The sequence below is a fragment of the Arvicola amphibius genome, chromosome 1 (genome assembly GCF_903992535.2).
Source record: "Arvicola amphibius chromosome 1, mArvAmp1.2, whole genome shotgun sequence".
Lineage (NCBI taxonomy): Eukaryota > Metazoa > Chordata > Mammalia > Rodentia > Cricetidae > Arvicola > Arvicola amphibius.
The window spans coordinates 196,181,435-196,201,548 of NC_052047.1; the positions used below are offsets into that span (position 1 = coordinate 196,181,435).

General features: G+C 44.6%; 1 protein-coding gene across 1 annotated transcript in view; it reads left to right on the forward strand.

Moving 5' to 3' along the window:
* Positions 1–20,114, forward strand: part of Tdrd1 (tudor domain containing 1) — a 47,766-nt gene that overhangs the window by 25,596 nt on the left and 2,056 nt on the right. The window contains 12 exon segments of the mRNA XM_038333851.1: positions 2,032–2,199; positions 2,281–2,388; positions 3,527–3,697; positions 4,712–4,954; positions 5,309–5,446; positions 8,049–8,159; positions 8,725–8,895; positions 11,431–11,703; positions 14,367–14,486; positions 16,140–16,256; positions 18,029–18,196; positions 19,424–19,651. Coding sequence (XP_038189779.1) covers positions 2,032–2,199; positions 2,281–2,388; positions 3,527–3,697; positions 4,712–4,954; positions 5,309–5,446; positions 8,049–8,159; positions 8,725–8,895; positions 11,431–11,703; positions 14,367–14,486; positions 16,140–16,256; positions 18,029–18,196; positions 19,424–19,651 — 2,016 coding nt within the window.

The window sequence follows — 20,114 nt, forward strand, 5'->3', positions numbered from 1 at the left end:
CCTTGCGGTCATCTCTTGAGGAACGTTTTACAACAATGGGCCTTGTTCCAAGGAATAAAGAGCACATTTGTAAAAGGCATCACTTTAAATGGACATGGTTGGGTCTGAAAAACTGAAAGTGAGGTGTGACTGAACTTGAGTGTCAAGAAAAGGTGCAGGAGAGAGGGAGCTTACCTTAGAATGTGAACAGGAGTGGATCAGTCTCAGCTGTGCTGAATGGGCCCCATCTGACTCTTGCCTGGGAACGTCACTGCAGTGTGGAGCAATGCCCCTGCTGAAGGGGCAGGAGGAAGGGACGGAAGACTGCTAAACGTCCTGAAGGCCTCAAGCTGGGCTGTGCTGGACCTGGCCTGGCCGGGCTGGACCTTTATGCCGCGTTGTGGTGCCGGAGTAAGAGTGACCCCGTAGGCTCACATATGGATGCTTACCCGTAGGGAGTGGCACCATTTGAAAAGAGTAGAAGGGAAAGAAGGTGAGGCCTTGCTGGAGGAAGTGTGACTGGAGATGGACTTTGAAGCTCCAAAGCCCTTGCCAGCCTAGGCGCTCTCTCTGCCCATAGGTCAGGATGTAGCTCTGCTTCTCTAGTGCTGTGATGCCACCGTGGTTCCCCATTCCCCTGCTGTGATGATAATGGACTAACCCTCTGAAGCTGTAAGCAAGCCCCAGTTAGATCCTTTGTAAGAGTTGCCTTGGCCATGGTGTCTCCTCCCAGCAGTAGAGACTCTAAAACACTCTCTCATCGTCCAGAGACACTGGTGGCAGTCCCCGCTGCAGTGTCTCTGCACTTCCTGTTGAAGACTCACCTGCCTGCAGGACATGAGACTTGTAAGAGATTCCCTAATCAGCTCCTTCCATGTCAGATGCCACACAGTAGGCTTTTAGCCTGTGCTTTGGGAGCTTCCAGGAGCTCTTGACAGATAGCTGAAGGGGAGCCTTATAGTCATTGTGGTCACTCACCCCGCCTGGTCACATGTGGAGCTCCCCCAAAACTGGCAAATCTTCATCTCTTCTGTGCAACAACACTTAGTTCATTTTTTTGCTTTTGAGCTTTTTTTTGTCCAAGTCTTCATTTATATTTTGACTTTTCTGAAACATAAAATATTTTTTAATGTTTTCTTTGTTACATTTGCAATCACTGGCATTTACCTTGGTTTGGGGAAACTATCCATTTCAGAGGAATTTTGACCTCATTTCAAGAATCTCTTGCACTGCATTGTGGGAAGTTAGTCTGAGATGGCAGGCTCCTCTGCTCTGGAGCTGTCAATGTGGGACCTGACAGGTCTTTGGTGGCGTTCATTCTGCAAACTGGTCATCTGCTGATTTGTACACCTGAGTTAACAGTGAGACCGACCTCGGGTTTCTTCTGATCAGTACCATTGTCTTGGTTTGTCTTGCAGAATCTGTTATGTTGATGCCTTTGTCTTGACTCTGTCCAGCCATTGAGAATAATGGGAGTTTTGTAGGCTGCCTGTTCTGTTGTTATTCCTAGGGGTTACCTTTCTTCCTGAGTAGTTTTCATGGTGTTCAAAGCTCCTGCTACTTCAGTCTCTGATGTCAGCTCTGGGCCCCCACCGTGTGGTGTTTATGTTACTTGTTCCTCATTTGAACTGACTAATGCACATTAAAGCATAATTTTAATTAATTCAGTATATTGTAACTAACGGTTTTTGTAGGATTCCATTTCACTCTAAAGTGTGAAATGTCTCTTCGAGACCTTGTGATAGAACTGACTCTAAATTCTATTTCCCAGAGCTCCTTAGATTCTTAATATTTTATTAGAGAACCCTTTAGTTAGATCTGATGTTTTTATGCTGTAGTTTTCCTTCAGATGCTTCCAACTTTTGGTGACGTAGAAACTGAAGGCCCACCATGGAGTGCTTGCTTCCCTCCTCACCTGGGGCTGTCGTCACTCAATATTTGCACCATATTCAATCTTTTAAAGTAATTCAAATGTTTTTGGTTTCCTTGTTACTTTGTTACTACTTTGATTCCCTCTGTGGTCCAGAATGCATCTTTCTGCTTTCTGACAAGGTGCTCCTGAGGACATTGGAAGAGTGACCCCCGAGAGTAAGACCGTGATAGACAGAAACGCCCTGATCCCCAAAGTGCTGAGCCTGAGTGTGGGTGAGGAGTTCTGTGGAGTGGTTGCGCACATCCAGACTCCAGAGGACTTCTTCTGCCAGCAGCTGCAGAGCGGCCGTGAGTCAGTTTCCTAGTTGGTGCTGTCACCATCGTTCACCACCCGCATTTCTGTGTCTAAGATGTGATTTGTGTCCACAGACAAACTTGCAGAACTGCAGGAATCTCTCAGCGAGTACTGTGGCCAAGTGACACCACGCTCTGATTTCTATCCAACCATCGGGGATGTGTGTTGTGCTCAGTTCTCAGGTGAGGGCGTGTTTTTACATACAGCTGAGTAAAGTCAAAAATCTTTGATTCACACCAAATGGCCACACTTGGGCTTGAGCATTAACGTGCACCAATTATGTTCCTAAGCATGCCCAGTCAAGCTAGATCAAAGCAGTGTGCTGTGGTACATGGAAGGGCAGAGAGTTTGCGTCAAGAGCCTCGGGTGGTAAAGTAATTTTTTAAACTTTTTTTTGTACTTACTGTTTGTACTTCAGCTTACACGAAGGTCGGATGTAGAACCTCTCGCTCTCCTCTTTATGAGCTTTGTTTGAAACAGAAGAGGGGCTGAGGCCTAGCGCTCTCCTGACCTTTGTAGCTACACAAGTTTTACTTTGTAGAAGCCCGGTTCTGTTACTCTTCTTTCTTTTTGGTTTTTCGAGACAGGGTTTCTCTGTAGCTTTGGAGCCTTCCTGGAACTCTGTAAACCAGGCTGGCCTTGAACTCACAGATGTCCAGCTGCTCTGTCTCGTGTGCTGAGATTAAAGGCGTGCACCACCCACCACCACCCTGTTCTGTTACTCTTTAAAGGCAGCCCAGCCAGCTCACCGAATAGTAAGAGTGGGGAAGCCACTGGTACATTCATTCATTTGGAATCCATTTAACTCATCCTGCTGCAAGTATTCTAGGAAAGGCCTTATTTGATGCCTTAGCAAATATTGATGTGCCTTGGGAATTCACATGGCTGAAACATGTTCTCTCTCCTTGGAGCTATCAGCTATTAGAAACAAATGATATAAACCCATAATGATATTATAAGCAGTAGCATGATGTTAACCGCCATTGTCAGCTTGTCTGGATTTCACACCAGGGTGTGAGCTGGCCGGCTCCTCATGCCTAGCCATGATGGAACACCTCTGATACCATGAGCACGTCCATCTTTCCTCCCTTAGATTGTTTTATCTGGTGTTTGATACCCTAGGAAAAAGCAATGCGATTAGTAAGCTGACCGCAGTGGCCCCGCTTTGGGAATGCTTTGTTCTGGTGAGCAGAGCTGCAAAGTTGAGTGAGCATGTGTCCTGAGCGCTTGCTATCACAGCAGAATGTATGTGAGGCCGTCTCTAGTCGGGGGCACTGGTGCTGGCTGTGGGATCTGAGGTGACTCTCTCTCTCGTTTCAGAGGATGACCAGTGGTACCGTGCCTCGGTTCTGGCCTACGCTTCTGAAGAATCTGTCCTGGTTGGCTATGTTGATTATGGAAACTTTGAAATTCTTAGTTTGAAAAGACTTTGTCCCATAATTCCAAAGTTGTTGGACTTGCCGATGCAAGCCCTAAATTGTGTTCTGGCAGGTATGAAATGTTGTGGTCTTTCCTATTCTTTAAATATTAAAACTTAAAAATGAAAATGGAAATGTGAAAAGGCGCTTGTGGCAGTGAGAGCCGAGGTCACAGCATAGCTGCCACTGCATAGGTGCTGTCCCTAGGGTCAAGGGCTTCCTCCAGAGGGCATGTTCCCCCAGATGATGCTAAGGTGTCCATGAGTGTGTGTCTTGTTGTGTCTGTGGGACATACTGTCTCCTGTTCCATGGAAAGGGGTGAATTCACTTGTGCAGTCCTCAGAAAAGCAGGAGGGAGTGAACCCTGCCACATGTCTGTGCTCCAGAAACACCTCTGCGGCACTTCCCATTGAACAGGGCCAGTCAGTCCAGTGTGCTTCATTAATAGGCTGGGATGGGTGGGGAAAAGGGAGGGGGAGGCAGTTACTCAGCTTTAGTTTTGTACTGACTCTAGCTGTACTTTTGAATTATTCATTTATGAATACCTTCCAGTGTTGCTTTGTATTGAAACACACACAACAACAACAACCTCACATGTTAAGGTGTAAGATCAGTATTTTTTCCTGGGGTGTTTTTATACTTTTGTGATTACCTTAATTGCTTTATTGAGCTGTAATTTGGATTCTGTAGGAATCCTTGTTTTAGGTATAAAATTGAGTAAGTTTGTTTATTTTTTAGTAAACTTAACTGGATTGTTTACCGATAACCAGGATCTGTCTGAGGACATTTCCATTATACCCCAAGAGCTCATGTTTTACAGGACAGCCTGTTCCCAGGCATAGTTAGTTTTACTTTTTCTGTAGACTTGACTTTCTGTACATTTTCTGTGGGTGGATTTGTTTTTTACATTGAGGTACAGAAGAATTTTTAATTCTATTTTTTTATGTTTATAAAATCTTTTTGTTCAGATGGTGCACTTTGGTCCCAGTGTTTGACATAGATTTGTTTAACTTTGAGGAAATGAAGTTAAATGTAAAAATACTTGTTTTATAATTATTTTAACATCCCTTTAACAATTATTGATTAGGAGTGAAGCCATCATTAGGAATTTGGACTCCAGAAGCTATTTGTTTCATGAAAAAGATTGTCCAGAACAAGATGGTCACCGTGAGAGTGGTGGACATGCTGGGGACCAGGTCCCTGGTGGAGCTCGTGGACAAGTCTGTGGTGCCCCACCTCAGCGCTTCGAAAGCTCTCATAGACTCAGGCTTTGCTGTAGAGGAAAAGGAGACAGTGGCAGACAAAACCAGCGGCGTGCACACAGCCAGCGGTAAGTAGACTGCCCGGCAAACAGTACCAGGCCAGCTGCCACGGCTCTGAGTTCACAGGCCAGAATTCCGAGGGAACCAATGTTTGAGTGCCTTCTTAGTTAAGCGGTCACATGAATGCCTCCAGATGTGTAACCAGAGATTTGTGCTGAAAATTTGGTTAGTCAGAAACGCGGGACAGTCCCTCAAGCAATAAGGTTAATTGCAGTTCTGAATTTTAGGGTTCACCTTCCTATAAATTCACCAAATGTCAGTGGAAATGGAGCTTTTCCAGATTCTTCCACAGCTCCGCTGTGACATCTCCCTCATCCTAGCTATGTCTCTTCATATTACAAAGTGTTCGGTTGTTTTCACAGTTCCCTTGGCCACAGAAGAAACAGCTGAGTCATTGGAGTGGACGTGGGTTGAGTTCACCGTGGATGAAACCGTGGATGTGGTGGTCTGCGTGATGTACAGCCCTGGAGAGTTTTACTGTCACTTTCTCAAGGACGATGGTAAGGGGGTTCTTGTTGTCTGTGTTCTCTTCAGGGTGTGAATAGGTGACTCGGGCCATGCACTCGGGCATGGTAGCAGCGCTCCGGTGTGCTTCCACTTAGCTTGCTTTCGTGCACTCCGACAGCTCCTCCTCCGCGTATTGGACCACTCTAGATTTCATAGCATGTCTCTGAACACCGCTGTTACATTTGTGGGGACCAAATGCTGTAACAGAAGTGCAATGTAAAGGTCACAGGTCAGCCTGGTAGGTAGCTCATCAGCAAAGAAGGAAAATGTTGGCCAGTATCCCGGAAGTTTCTTGCATTTTTCTTCCTGTTCTTACGTATTTTTTCTCTTCAGAAAAAAGTGGGGTCCTGCATAGATTGCTTTTTTCCTGGTTTTGAACCTCAACATGAAACAAAACCATGTAATATGTACTTTTAGCTTTGCCTTGGTCACCATTTCTTCACATTGTTACTTGGAACTTGGGTTTTTGTTGCATAATATTCCCCTGTATGAGTGTACACCAGTTTCTGGTTTCGTTTTGTTTTGCAGCAGTTGACCACCTATGCAGTGATAGCAGTGTGAGCACTTGGCTCCGCTCAGTCGTCTGCGCTGAGGCATCCTGTGTCTCTGTGGAAACCAGGGCTCCCCATCTCTTCACCTTGAATCAGTTTCCTGTAATCCTGACAGCTGTCACTTGGAGATTTCTATTAACCCCATATCCTCATCCTTTGTGGTTTCTGTTTCCCTTGGGCTGTTGTGATGACTGAGCATCACTGAGTTTACTTTTCAGTTTAAATTCCATTAGTTTTTTTTTCTACCAAATTAGTATGTTAGACTAGATATCTCAGTCTTTGTCTGACTCAGGTTCTGATACACATAATTTCTTCATTTAGAATCACCTGGGAGAAGGTTGCTATTTCATATAGAACAAAACACAGGATGCTAGAGAAATGGCTTGGTGGTTAAGACACTGACAGCTTCTGCAGAGGACCCAGGTTTGGTTCTTAGCACCAATATAACAGCTTACATCCATCTGAGATGCCAGTTATAGGGAATGGGAATCTGATACCCTCTCCTGACCACCGTTGGCACCAGGCAGTCACATGGTGTACATGCAGGCAGAACAGTCATATATAAAATAAAAATAAATCTAAAAATTAAAACTTTAAATTGCTTTTTTAATTATTTTCATAGGTGAACTTCCAAGCATATAGCATAAAACTCAGGAGTAGCAGGGTGTGTAGTGGAAAACAGCCCCCATCCCTCTTGTCACAGCTGCAGTTCTTTGCAGAAGTAGCCTGGTGTGTCGATGTGTGCTCCTTCTCTGCACATCATTTGTACTCGACCTTCCTCACTATCTTAGGTGCCAGTTCACAAGTCTCTCTGTTAACAGTTACAGATTGGGTGTTTGCATAGACCAGGTGTGGGCGTCCTTTCCCGAGCTTCTGTGTGGTGAGCCCGGGAGAGCAGCGCTGGGTCTGGGTGTGTAGATTTCCAGCAGGTGACCTTTTCCTGCCCTAAGATATGGCCCAGGATAATGCTTCTGTCTTGGCTCTATTATTTATGTGGCTACATTGTTTCCATTTGTCTTTTATCCTAGCTTAAAGGTATTGGTAAATCGAGGTTACAGTCCTTATGTTCTGATTTTACTAGAGACTGCTCTTTTTAAAACGTTTGTGGGTGTTTGCCTGCCTATATGTGTGCGTACCACATGCATTCTGTGCCTGCATGGGCCACAAGAGGGAGCTGGAGTTACACAGTGGCTGTGAGCTACAGTGTGGGTGCTGTGAATGAACTAAACTTGGGGCTTCTGCAAGCACAGCTGCTACTCTTAACCACTGAGCCGTCTTTCCAGCCTTGAAAACATATTCTTGGAACAAATTATAATCACGGTGATAGGTGAGTAGGTGAGTGTGCTCTTGAGACCTCACACGTCCTTCAGGAAGGTAGCCAAGAGACACCAGTGCCCTCGAGTGCTGCTCTGTCTGTCTCCAGCTGCATGTCCTTGCTTACTTGAAAGTGGAAGGATCTTCCTGACTAGAAAATCTATTTCTGAGACGCCTTTGCCATAATCCAGAGGAATTTGCTTGTCCCTGGCTTACATGGCTGTTGGGTACATTTCCTATAAGATGCTAAAGCTCATTGTATCTTTGTTTCTCTGCACCACTTTACCCTACTGGTTCTTTGCTTTGCCATCTGCCCCCACTAGGTGATTGTCGGCTGCTATGGTTCTCTGTGGTGCTGCATTTGAGACGCTCTGACCTTTCTCCCAGTGGATTGCAGACCTCTGTGGATGCCCACTAACTGCTCCGTGCATTTAATAATTGTGTTACATTTCCAGGACATCATTAACTTTAGGGGGTGTGTAAGTCATCTTGTCTGTACCCAAAGCTTGTACAGCGACAGAGGGACAGTGCTGCCGAGCTGTCATTCTGCCGAGAAGTCACAGGTTTCCAGGTTATTAAGAATTGTGTTGGTTTAGACGTTTTTGTGAAAGGGCCAGCATTTCTTGTAGTTACTAGTTGTTTGGGGATGTACTTGATATTTTCATGGTGAAGATGTTCTCTGACATCGAAGAATATCTATTTAAAATTACATTCTGTATCGTTTTTTCAGCTTTAAAGAAGCTTGATGATTTGAATAAATCCTTAGCAGAATATTGTGCACAGAAGCTGCCAAATGGCTTCAAGGCAGAGGTAGGACGGCCTTGCTGCGCATTTTTCACAGGTAAGTTAGGGTTGGGGTCAGTGACTGTGCAGACCTTTTGTTTCCTAACATTTTAGACTTGTTCTGATGCATGCTTTCTTCCTGTATTTAAGCATATGTTTTCATAATCAAAATTAGGGGACTTCATAAGATGGCTCTTTTGTAAGGAGTCTTCAGTGATGAAGTCTTGCCTTATCCCTACATCCTTCCACACGTGAATTTTCAGGTGTAAAAAGCCATTTACCACATTACAAGGCTTTTATCATTTGTTGTGTTACCAAATTACAGCCAAAGCATTGGACCTTTGAGCAGTAAGAATGTCAGGACCGTTTCCCACTTCCCTGATTATTGGGTAGAGTGTGAATGTGTGACATCAGATTATTATCAAATGTCAGGTGCAGTGCTGTAGAAAGTCTTGGTGGATATTCTGAAAGTGAATCTTGTGAATTTTCAATCTAGGGATTTGGAGAAAAAGCTATAATCTATAGAAGTAGACAAACTTAGCAGCTTTGTTATAGCAAGCATTTTTTTCTAAGAGGAGACTTTTGAGTATCAAAGGAAATGTCAAATTCGGTGCTGCTTCCAGGTGATGGCAACTGGTACCGGGCTCTGGTCAAGGAGATCTTACCGAGTGGAAATGTTAAAGTGCGCTTTGTGGATTATGGCAACGTTGAGGAAGTTACCAGAGACCAACTCCAGGCGATATCACCACAGTTGTTACTGCTTCCGTTTCAGGGGACGCAGTGCTGGCTCGTAGGTAGGTGTCAGCTCCTTTCTTGGAGAGCCAACTTGGTGTAAGGCTACTCTGACCTTTCAAAAGAGCTAGAAAAGCCCACCTCATGCTGCAGCATGTAGAAACTTAATGTTTTGGTCAAAATATTCAGTATGACGTCTAGAAACTTTACCCTAGTTCTGGGAGTGAAAACTGACAGGACTGTCTTAAAGGGTTGTGTATCAGATCTTGAGACATTCTGACATTTATCTCTAGTAATTTATTCTAAAGCAGCCTGGTTCAGCTGCAAGGAAACTCTTTCCAGAACTGCTACTGACAACCCATCACTTGCAGAACCGACAGTAGAGGATGGGTGGGTACCACCCATGTCAGGGTGACTGCGGGTTAGCACTGGGACAATGTGTGGGACTGCAGTTGTGACTAGGTGTCTGCTGTCACCCCGCTGCTGTTGAGATGTGGTGCCAACACACCTGGGTAGGAACACCAGTGCCTGTGGAGCATGTTAAGAAAGTGCATGGAGGCCCATGGCAGCAGTGCAGTGCACAGGGGCTCTGGACCCAGCCCTGCTGAGAAGGCCAGGCCAGTTATTTAAACTGCACATCCATCTTCCTATCTGGAAAAAAGTCTCAAAGAACTAGCAGGACACGGCAGTGTGCTATATAAATGCTTCCTTCTTGAGTGCATTTTGTTGTTGCTGTTGTTGTCTCTGTCTTCTTTGTTGTTGTTGTTGTTGTTGAGACCCGGTCTCTGTATAGAGACACAGTCTGTGTAGTTAGGACCTGGAACTACTAAACTAACCCTTCTTGCCCTTGCCTCCCCACTGTGTGGAATTACAAGCATGTGCCACCATGCATGCAAATGTTTAAAGGAGTGTGTATGTGCTTGCAGGTGTGTTTTCTGTTTGCATCTACAAGTCATGGGAGCAGCCTGGCAGAGTCGGGAACAGTGCCAGCTGCTCGGCACCACGGGGAGTACTTGCAGGACTCCAAGCTAAGCACAAGACTCTAGCTTTAAAACCCCAGTTTTTGTGGAAGTTGTTGTGTTTGCTCTTTTTTTTTTTTTAAAGATTTTTATTTATTATGTATACAGTGTTCTGTCTGCATATATGCCTACTCGCCAGAGAGGGCACCAGATCTCCTTACAGATGGTTGTGAGCCACCATGTGGATGCTGGGAATTGAACTCAGGACCTCAGGAAGAGCAGTCAGTGCTCTTAACATCTGAGCCATCTCTCCAGCCCCCTTGTGTTTGCTCTTATGTGTTGAGACAGGGGTTTTCAGCCTTGGCTGTCCTGGAACTCACTCCGTAGATCAGACTGGCCTTGAACTCAGAGATCTGCCTTCCTCTGCCTCCTGAGTGCTGAAATTATAGATGTGCATCACCACTGGCTATGTCTGTGGAAGGTAATGCCAAACCCTTAACAAACCTCTGTCTGTGTTGGGGAGCACAGATGTTTGTAGGTCTTTGTCTTGTCCATCTGTCTTAGTGACTGTTCCACTCTGAAGGGGACACATGATGTCACTCTGCTTCTGCTGTGCCGTGGGTATGCTTTAGGTTGCTATTCTTGTTAGAGGTTTTATTATCATGTGTGCACACATGTATAATGTGTTTATGCAGGCATGTACATGTCATGGGCATTCATGTAGAAATAAAAGGACAACTTTGGGATTCAGTTCTCTCCTTCCATTTTGAGAGCTGAGAATCAAAGTCAATTGTTCAAATCCAAAAGTGCTTGTGTGGCAAGCATTTTACCTGGGAGCAATCTTATAGAGCTCAGATTATTCTTAATCCCCATGTTTGATGCCAGCGTAATTTTAAAAATGTAGCCCAGCCGGGCGGTGGTGGCGCACGCCTTTAATCCCAGCACTCAGGAGGCAGAGGCAGGCGGATCTCTGAGTTCGAGGCCAGCCTGGTCTACAAGAGCTAGTTCCAGGACAGGCTCTAGAAACTACAGGGAAACCCTGTCTCAAAAAACGAAAAAAAAAAAAAAAAAAAAAAAAAAAAGGAAAAAAAATGTAGCCCATAGACCAACATCATCAGACAAGGGAACTTGTTTCAAAAACCCTGATTTGTAGTCCCCAGCCTGGACTGAGTGAGACAGTCTGGAGTGAGCAAGGGCGTGAGTAGTCAAGGGACACTTTCACTCCTGGAAGTCTCGCCTAGAGAAAGCCAGTGAACCCAGGACTTCCAAGATGAACCTGTGCAAGTTAGTGCATTCCTGACTCAAAATAAAAGTGAACAAGCCAAAGTTCCCCCAAGCTCTTGGGAGCTGCAGAGGTTCGATCATCAGCTGACAACTCGTCACTGGTCACATTACTGTGCCGTCCTCTTAAGACAGTAATGGCAGCTATGGATCTTGCTGGGGAGAGTTGACCTGAGATCCTAACTCTGTGTTAGATACAGTATCTGACTTGGGTTTCAAAGATGTAAAAAAAAATTTTTTTTACCACATCTGTGTAAATTTTGAGAATTTCTGATTGAATGTAAGAGTACTGTCCTGCCTGCTTTAAGCTCACCTCATTCATAGGATTTCTTTAATGTTCTTGTTCTTAATTCCCAGATATACAGCCCCAAAACGAGCATTGGACAAAAGAAGCTACAGCAAGATTTCAAGCATGCGTTGTGGGGCTCAAACTCCAAGCCAGAGTTGTGGAAATCACTGAGAAGGGGTTGGGAGTTGAACTCACCGACCTTTCCACTCCTTATCCCAAAATAATTAGTGACATTCTCATCACAGAACATTTGGTTTTAAAATCTGGTTCACCACAGAAGGAATCATCGGTTTGCAGACTTGCTAACAAACATAACCAGACGGACACCCAGGGAGTACCAGGTGATGCCGTTAATCTGTCTGGATCTAAATTTGTGTTAGCGTTTGCTTTGCTCTTTAATGCTTCCACATACAGCAGTTGGTTTCACTGAGGTTTTCAAAAGTCTCATTCTTCCTTGCTCTTACTTGCGCACCCTACACTCCCCATCTCTCTCTCTTGGTTTCCTTTTACAGTTCACTCCTGCTTTCTCTTTTTTTCTTTAATACATAATTTGGTTTTATGTTCATTGGTGTTTTGCCTGCATGTATGTCTGTGTGATTGTGTCAGAAGCCCTTGAACGAGTTACAGACGGTTATGAGCTCTAGACAGGTTCTCACTGTGTAGCCCTGGCTATCCTAGAACTTACTATGTAGACCAGGCTGGCCTTGGAATTCACAGATCTGACTGCCTCTGCCTCCTCAGTGCTGGGATTAAAGGTAAGCACCACCCTACCTGGCCTCTCTTCTGCTGTGTGTGTGTGTGTCTTTATGGTTAGGTCTAGATTCTGCATATGAGAGAAAGTGTGGTGGCGGTGGTGTATTCTCCCTGGAACCTTCTCTCGTTCTCCCCTCTTTAGACCTGTTCCTTCTCTTACAGTCCCTTTTTCCTGTGTGTAACATAAGTACGTGTATATCCACATACAAATAATATCACTTTTCTCTATAGTTAAATAAAATCCCATTGTGTATTACCAAATTTTATGTGTCAGCCAACTGTTGGTGACCATCTAGGCAGGGCCCCGTCTGTTGTGGGCATCAGGGTTGGTCTGACAGTGCTGCCATGGCAGGCAGTCTCGTGCTGTGCCGACTGTGTCCTCTGGGTAATGCCGAGCTGAGGTGCAGCAGCACTAGTGTGAGTGTTTGAAGCATCTCCAGGCAGATGTCCATAGTGCGGGCTTAGTTTCTGCTCTGCAGCAGTAAGTGCGCCTTCCCACCAGGACATGTTTTTTGTTTAAGATTTCAAAATCTTAAATTTTCTTTGTTACTTCATTTTTGAAAATTTCATGCATTAGTACTGTATTGCCATCATTTCTATCTCTCCAATACCTCCTGCTCCCCCCAACTAAATTTACAACCTCTTGTTGGTGTTCTGACTGGTCAAGATGTCTCCTTGAAACAATTTGAATTTTCATTCACTCAAATACTAAGGATTTTGATCATTTAAGAAAAAAATGTTTCATGTTGAATTTTACACTTTTACTGTAGAATATATTTTTATGCACTTAACGATGAAAAATGAAAACCCTATGACCAAGTGAGAACAGGGAAAAGTTAGCTTTACACCTTCCAGAGCTCCTTGTAGCCCCACAGCTTCAGGTCTGCCATGCTGACGGGACAGAGTCACTGAGATGCAGAGACTCTGGTGTGCGTGCACGTGTGTGTTTAATTTCTAGGTTTTTATAAAATTAACTAGAAATTATAAAAATAATTGTTGGCCATGTGCACTTTGAGAGCCATCTGTTTAGGTCATTGTATGTTGTTTGAATGATTTGGGTATTTTGGCATTTGATTTTTAGAATTTCTTATGATATTAATCCGTGTCTGGTAAAGAGTTAGTTTCCCCACCTGGAGGCTGTCATTACACTCTGCTGGCTGCTGACTTTTCTGTGCAGAAAGCTGCAAATCCTGTGCGTTGGCACTTGTCAGTCAGCACTTGGGATTGCCCAGGCTGGATCTGAAAAAGGCTCATCCTGTTTCCCCTGGCCGTTCCAGACTCATCTCTCAAGGTCTTCTGTCCCTCTTGAGCTGATTTAATGCAAGGTCAGAGGGCTCTAGCTTGGTTTTTCTGCTGTGGCCCTCCAGCTTTCTTTGCTGTTTCTTCTCCACTGTGTTTTTAACACCCTTGTCAAAGACAGGTTGACTGTCTAGTAGTTTTGCTGGGGCCCTCTTCTATGGTGTGCAGGTGTGTTTTGTACCAGGACGGTGCTGGGCTCTCCTGTGGTCGTGTGATGTGTTACAGTGTCAGGTACTGAGATACAAAGAGCAATGCTGAAAGAACCACAGTAAGAGTCTTTTGTGTCCGTGTTTATATTAGGATTGCTTTTCTAATTCTGTGAAGAATGCATTCTGGAGTTTGGCTAGGGATTCTACTGAGACTGGGTAATGTGGTTGTTCCAAGGTGTTCATCCTGCGAACCCATGCTCTCCCATTTCTGTTTACTTTATCACTGCAGCTACTCACCTGACAAAGTACACTTTGTGGTTTGAGGAGGGGACAGTCAGCATGGTGGGGGAAGGCACGGTAGCAGGAGTGTGAGGTGGCCCATATCAGGAAGCAGAGGTGAACGCTGGTGTGGTGCTCAGCTCACTCTCTGGTGTAGCTCTTTGTTCAGACAGGTGGATGGTGCCACCTCCACTCATAGCGGGTCTTTTCACCTTAGTTAAACCTCTCTAGAATAGTAACACATACACGAGATACATATCACTTCACATTTGAATAATTTGAAGAATTATATAAACTATGCTTTAGATATTCTGCTGGAGTATTTTAACTCAGATCATTGTTATTGAATAACTCTGTCATATACACGTATTCTTGGAGTTGAGTAAATCCATGTGTGAAACAGATATCTCGGGAACTCTGAGATGTTAATGATCAGCTTTTGATGAAAAAATTTATTGGATGAATAAGTGGGGAAAAGAATAAACTGTATGTTTAATTGGAAGACCTGTGCCTCATGTTTCCAGCCATCCCTTCAGCAGAGCAGTGGAAGACAATAGAATTGCCACTTAACAAGACCGTGCCAGCAAACGTGTTAGAAATCGTGAACCCATACTTATTCTATGCCATCCCCAGTGAAATGCCAGGTAAGAAGCCACACTCACAGACACGTGCCTCTGCTTTTGAGCTGTTCCATAGGAAGTGAAGGGGTGAAGAGGAGGCATCTTAAGAATTGTAGCCCTGAAGCCTAAGTTTAAGGACACAAAAAGTCCTTAATTTCTCTATAACTTTTTTATTTAAAACATACATTATCGATATTGAATTGTATTTACTAACCTAACCTTCAGTCATATAAGTGAACTTCGACCAGAGCTGTATTCAATATATTAAAAACTTAGTAATCAGTTAATAGTCATAGTTTTTAAATTAAAAATTGTTATTTGTGTGCCTGTGTTCTGGGTCTGTCTAGTTCTGTGGACCACAGGTTGGAGAAGTGTGGTGTGCCAATGAGGAGAGCTCTTCCAGGTGGGGTGTGGGTGATATCAGTGTTGTCTTTATGTGGGATGATGCAGAGTTTGGAATCTTCAATGCACCTTTCATTTGATTAGACAAATTGAGAAAGGCAAGGTTGTGATGTAATTCATATGCTCATTTCACCAGCTTTTTATCCTGTATAGATTATTTTTAGGTAAGGGTATAGGTTGACTTATGAAAAATTTTAAATTTTCATTACTCAAATCAAGTAGCATTTTCATATTTTATAACTGCTTGTATACTTTTCAATGTGTTATCAAAATAACGTGATGTTAAGTATTATTCCAGTTCATCTGAACCATAGATTATCACAAATTGTCACAAACAGCCCAGAGCATTTGCTTTTCACTTACACAGATTAAAGGTCATATTTTGTGATTTTGGGAAAAAGTTTAAGAGCAATAATTGTTACTACTGCAATTTCTGGGTTGACAAAAATAACGGTAGTTGTTACTACCCCAGTTCCTGGGTTGACAAATAATAATAATAATAATAATTGTTACTATCACATTTCCTGGGTTGACAAATTTGAAGCAAACTTCATTTCTTTCACTTTTAAAATATTCCACCCCATTGCCAACTGTGTCCCCTGACTTTTAAATACTACAAGAATAGTTTCACAGGCATTTAAAAGATTGCTTGGTTATAAGCTTCCGTTAAACAAGAAGAGGAATTGCAAAACCAGTATTCTCTCCTACTTTTCTCCATGACTTTTGTGTGAACATTCGCTTCTAATAGTAAGACTACTTAAGACGAATGAGAGCTCAGCTTTTGAAGCAGTCCTCATACATTACCCAAACTCCAACCCTAGACTCCATCTCCCCCATTATAAATGTAAACTGAAAATAGCATATAGTTAATAATTTTCAGAGGTGGGCGCACAAGCAGAGCCCACCCCATTAGGAAACAGTCCCTCTCTACACACGCACACCCTGCAGTTCAGATCTTCCTGCATACAGCAACCAGTAGTGAATATTTTTTTGTTTTTTGTTTTTGAGACAAAGTTTTTCTGTAGCTTTGGGACCTGTCCTGGAACTTATTCTGTATACCAGGCTGGCCTCAAACTCACAGAGATCCTCCTGTCTCTGCCTCCTGAGTGCTGGGACTAAAGGCGTGTGCCACTACCACCCAGCTGAGTATGTTTATTTTTAAAATAGTGTATATTTAATACCCAGAGCTCTTGGCTGATTAGACTTGGGATTATTTTTTGTATGCTGTTGCTATTAACACTGGAAATTGCCTCATACTGATCGCTTGTATTTCAGAAAATCAAGAAAAGCTGTGTGTGTTAACTGCGGAATTGTTAGAACACTGCAGTGCTCAGAAAGGCCCGCCATCCTACAGACCGAGGACGGGGGAAGCATGCTGTGCCAAATACACAGGTACCATTCCTCTAAGTGAAATAGTTGTTACCCTCTGTGTGAGATGACGTAGATTCTGGTGCCTTCAGTGCACATTTCGTTTGTTTAGACAAATTAAGGAAGGCAAACTTGTGATTGATTTATATGCTGGGGTCATGTGCCTTTCTATTCTGTATAGGTTATTTTTAGGTCAGGGTTATGGGTATACTCGGGTAACCAGCTCCAAGTACCAGTGCTGTATTACAGTGGTCGCTAATGTAGTCTTCCGTATTCACGGAGTCTGCTGTGAACGGACCAAAAGGAGAACTAGACTACCGCCAGGGGCATGGGCTTCTTCAACCATTCACATCAACATTGCTAACGTAAATAGCGTTGGCTGCAAATGCTGTGATTTGCTTCTGGAAGCGGAGCCAGATGACAGAGGTGCTGTGGGGATGTGTGGGTGGGTGCAGTTCCCACTGCTCCCTGGGCAGGTGGGCTGTTGGCAGCATGGCAGCCACGCAGGTCTACAGCAGAGTATCCAGGGAGACCAGGGAACTTTCAATCATAGATGGGACTCTCAAAGCCACCTGTCTGGGTTCAGAGGTCTCCTAGAGGCAGCTTTGCCCATAGACGCTCAGCACACTGTTAATGGGGCATGAGGATAATGGTGATATCCTGGGAACCTCCTCTGCCATCTCAGTGATGTCACCTCTGTCCTTCTGATCTCTTCATCCCAGTGGAGGTTACGGTGTGCCTTGGAGTGTCGGGCTCCTTCATTACCATGCGGCCTCGTGGGCACTACAGACCACTCCCGCATTGCGCTGCAGCGCCACCTGTTACTGTTGATATCTTCTGTGTGTCTCACTGCCCTGCTCCTCCACACTGGTGCTAAGTCCCTCAGTGAGCTCTGTATGGACATCATCAAGTTTACCGCAGTCTTAGTCTAGCTGCTTGTCCTGCAAACCTGGGCTGTCCTGAGTTTGTCTTCACTCTCATGCTGAGCTATCTGAACACAGCCTCCGACTCTCCCTGCCCTGGTGTTGGCAGTGTGAGCTGGGTTCCTTCCATTGCACTGAGGTAGCTGACCCTGCCTTCCCTTCTGTCTTCTCTTTCTTGAACCATTTTTTCCACATGACTAAGATGCTGTTCGGAAATTTATGCACAACAGAATGTAACCACTTGTGGCCTTCAAGTGCAGGCTTGTTCTGGCTCCCTGGTGGCTGGACATCTGGAAGTGCTCCCCTCTGGGACAGCCAGCTGCTGACTGGAATGTGCATTTCGCTGTGTCTTTGTTAAACTTCCTCCTCTCCTTAGCCTCATAATCCTCAGTCCATAGTCCCCTTGGAGAAGGAGTTTCTAAGAATGTGAGGTTCTCCATTCTCTTCAATGAATTTAAAACTAGGTTCTCTATGTAAAATTGTTTCTAAACTGAAGTCTGTTCAGAGGAATAGCTGCTTCCTTTGCCCTGTCCTCCTCCTCCCTGCTTCTCACTGCCTGGGCCCTGGGGGCTGGGCCTCAGGAGCACAGCTCGGCTTCCTCACCAACAGCTGTGCACCAACTCCCTTGGCTGTAAGAGTCGTCCATTGGTCCATGTTTTCAACCTTGCAGAATTGCATGAGCTTCTCTCATGGTCCATGTTCTTGTCATTAAAAACAAAATCAGAACTTTAGAGTTTCCATAGAGGGATATGGAAAGAATATAGAAAAAAATCTGGATGCTTAATTAGATACCTTGGTGTGAGCTTTTAAGTGTCAAAGATAGAACCATCTCCAGAAATGGGAAGGACTCTGGGCTGTGACTTCCTTTTTCAGGTGATGACCTCTGGTACCGGGCCATTGTTCTGGAAACGTCAGACTCTGATGTTAAAGTACTCTATGCAGATTATGGAAACATGGAAACCCTGCCTCTTTCCAGAGTGCAACCGGTCCCTGCCGGCCGCCTGGAGCTCCCCTTCCAGATCATTAGATGCTCGCTTGAAGGTAACAGCAGCTCTGTGCTTCCAGATTTGTGTCTCAGAGTTTATATTTTATAGCTCAGAGTCTGAATCAAATGGTTTATGTCAAATTATTACCAGTTCTTGGCGTCTGGGCTGGGTGTTTTCAGTTTCTTGGTCTCTTCAAAGAACTGAGAATTCAGGGCTCACACAGATCTGCAGAAGATTCAAGGGGAACTTTATTTGGAGCAAACAAAAATGCGAGTTATGGAGAGAAGTGCCGTCAAGATCGACAGTGGCCGCATGGGTTCTGATACTGTGTGGGGCTTCCTTTTATGGGGCTCAAGAGAAGGAAGACTTGAGTGTGTGTACAGAGTGTGTGTACAGAGCACATACAGGTAAAAGAACAGGCTGCAAGAGAGGGGTTCTGTGTATTCAAGTGGGATGCCAAACTAAATTGTCAGTGAACTTGCCTTTCACTAAGTAACTTCTCAGCAAGAGTTTTTAAAGAAATTTTGTATCCTTTATTCCTTAATTCTAGTGAACACTGTATTCTGTTTGTCCTTCTGTTGGGGGTTTTCTTCAGAGTTGGGGGTGGTGTTTGGCCCTGTTGTGAAGCTCTGGTGGCAGGACATAAGCAGGGTGGTCCGTGGCTCATTAGTCAGTACCTTGTCCCAGCTCCTGGGTGTTCACTGGCAGCATGCCAGCTTCTGAAGCAGCCTGTGCTCTGCTGCTCCCTTGGAACCTGGCTAGAGCAGATTGGAACAGTTAAGGTGGCCCTGTCCTGTGACTCTGCCCTTCATACAGCTGTCCTTACAGATGACTACTGACTGCTCATAGCATACTTGGTTTCTATACTAGGTTGTGTCCTTTTCAAGTAGAACATGGAAGCAAGATTGTGTCTGTTTTGTGTGCTTAGTGTCTTACACTATGCTTAACACCAGCTGAAGCCAGCAACCATGCTGCTTGTTATGCCATTATTAGATAACTTACCTAAATATGATCTTCCAAAAAAACACATGTGGGGCTCAAGAGATGGTTCAATGGTTAAGAGTGCTAGTTGTTCTTGCAAAGGGTGTGGGTCAGTTCCCTGCACACATGTGGTAGCTGGCAACCATTTGTAACTCCAGTTCCAGGGAACCAACACCACCTTCTGACTTCCATGGGCACCAGGCACACACAGTACACGAGTGCAGGCAAAACATTCATACATGTAAAAAGCAATCTGTAGAAAGATACTTAGTTTACTAAGCACAATCTTAAATCTTTCCAGGAATGATGGAATTGAATGAAAGCTGTTCACAGTTAGCCATGGAACTTCTGAAAAGCACCATGCTGAATCAGAGCGTGGTCCTTTCTGTGAGGGGAATTTCAAAAAATGTCCACATAGTGTCAGTTGAAAAGTGTTCTGAGAACGGTGTGGTCAACATCGCTGAGAAGCTGCTGATGTGCGGTCTGGCGGAGACCCTGCCGTCTAAAAGGAAAGGTGCTACAGCTGCAGGTACCGTCCCAAATGCAGTAAATACATGTAGCCATGGGCTGTCCTGCTCGCCTCAGCCACTGCTCCTGCTCTGCACTCCTGCAGCAGTTGAGCCTGACCAGCAGTCAGTGACATTGCTGCAGGGGTCGGCACCCAGAGTTTTGGAATGGCTACACACTGTACCTGCACCTTTCCCCCAGTCTCCTTGATCCTCATCTGCAGGGGAATTCCTTGTGTTTCTGAGATTGAATCTTCCGGGTATCCCATGAGATGTACATTTGGCAGACCTCCCTCACCCTAAAGGGGTCCCATACGTCATAGAAGACCTAATCTTCAGATGGGAGTGCTGGTGTGTGATAGAGCACAGCCTAGGAGTGGTGGGACCTATTGTGTACCATTGACCTCAGACATGGACACAGGCAGGGCAGCCTTGATCAGGCCTGGGGATGCTGGTGTCCTCACTGATATGACCTAATGGCTGGTT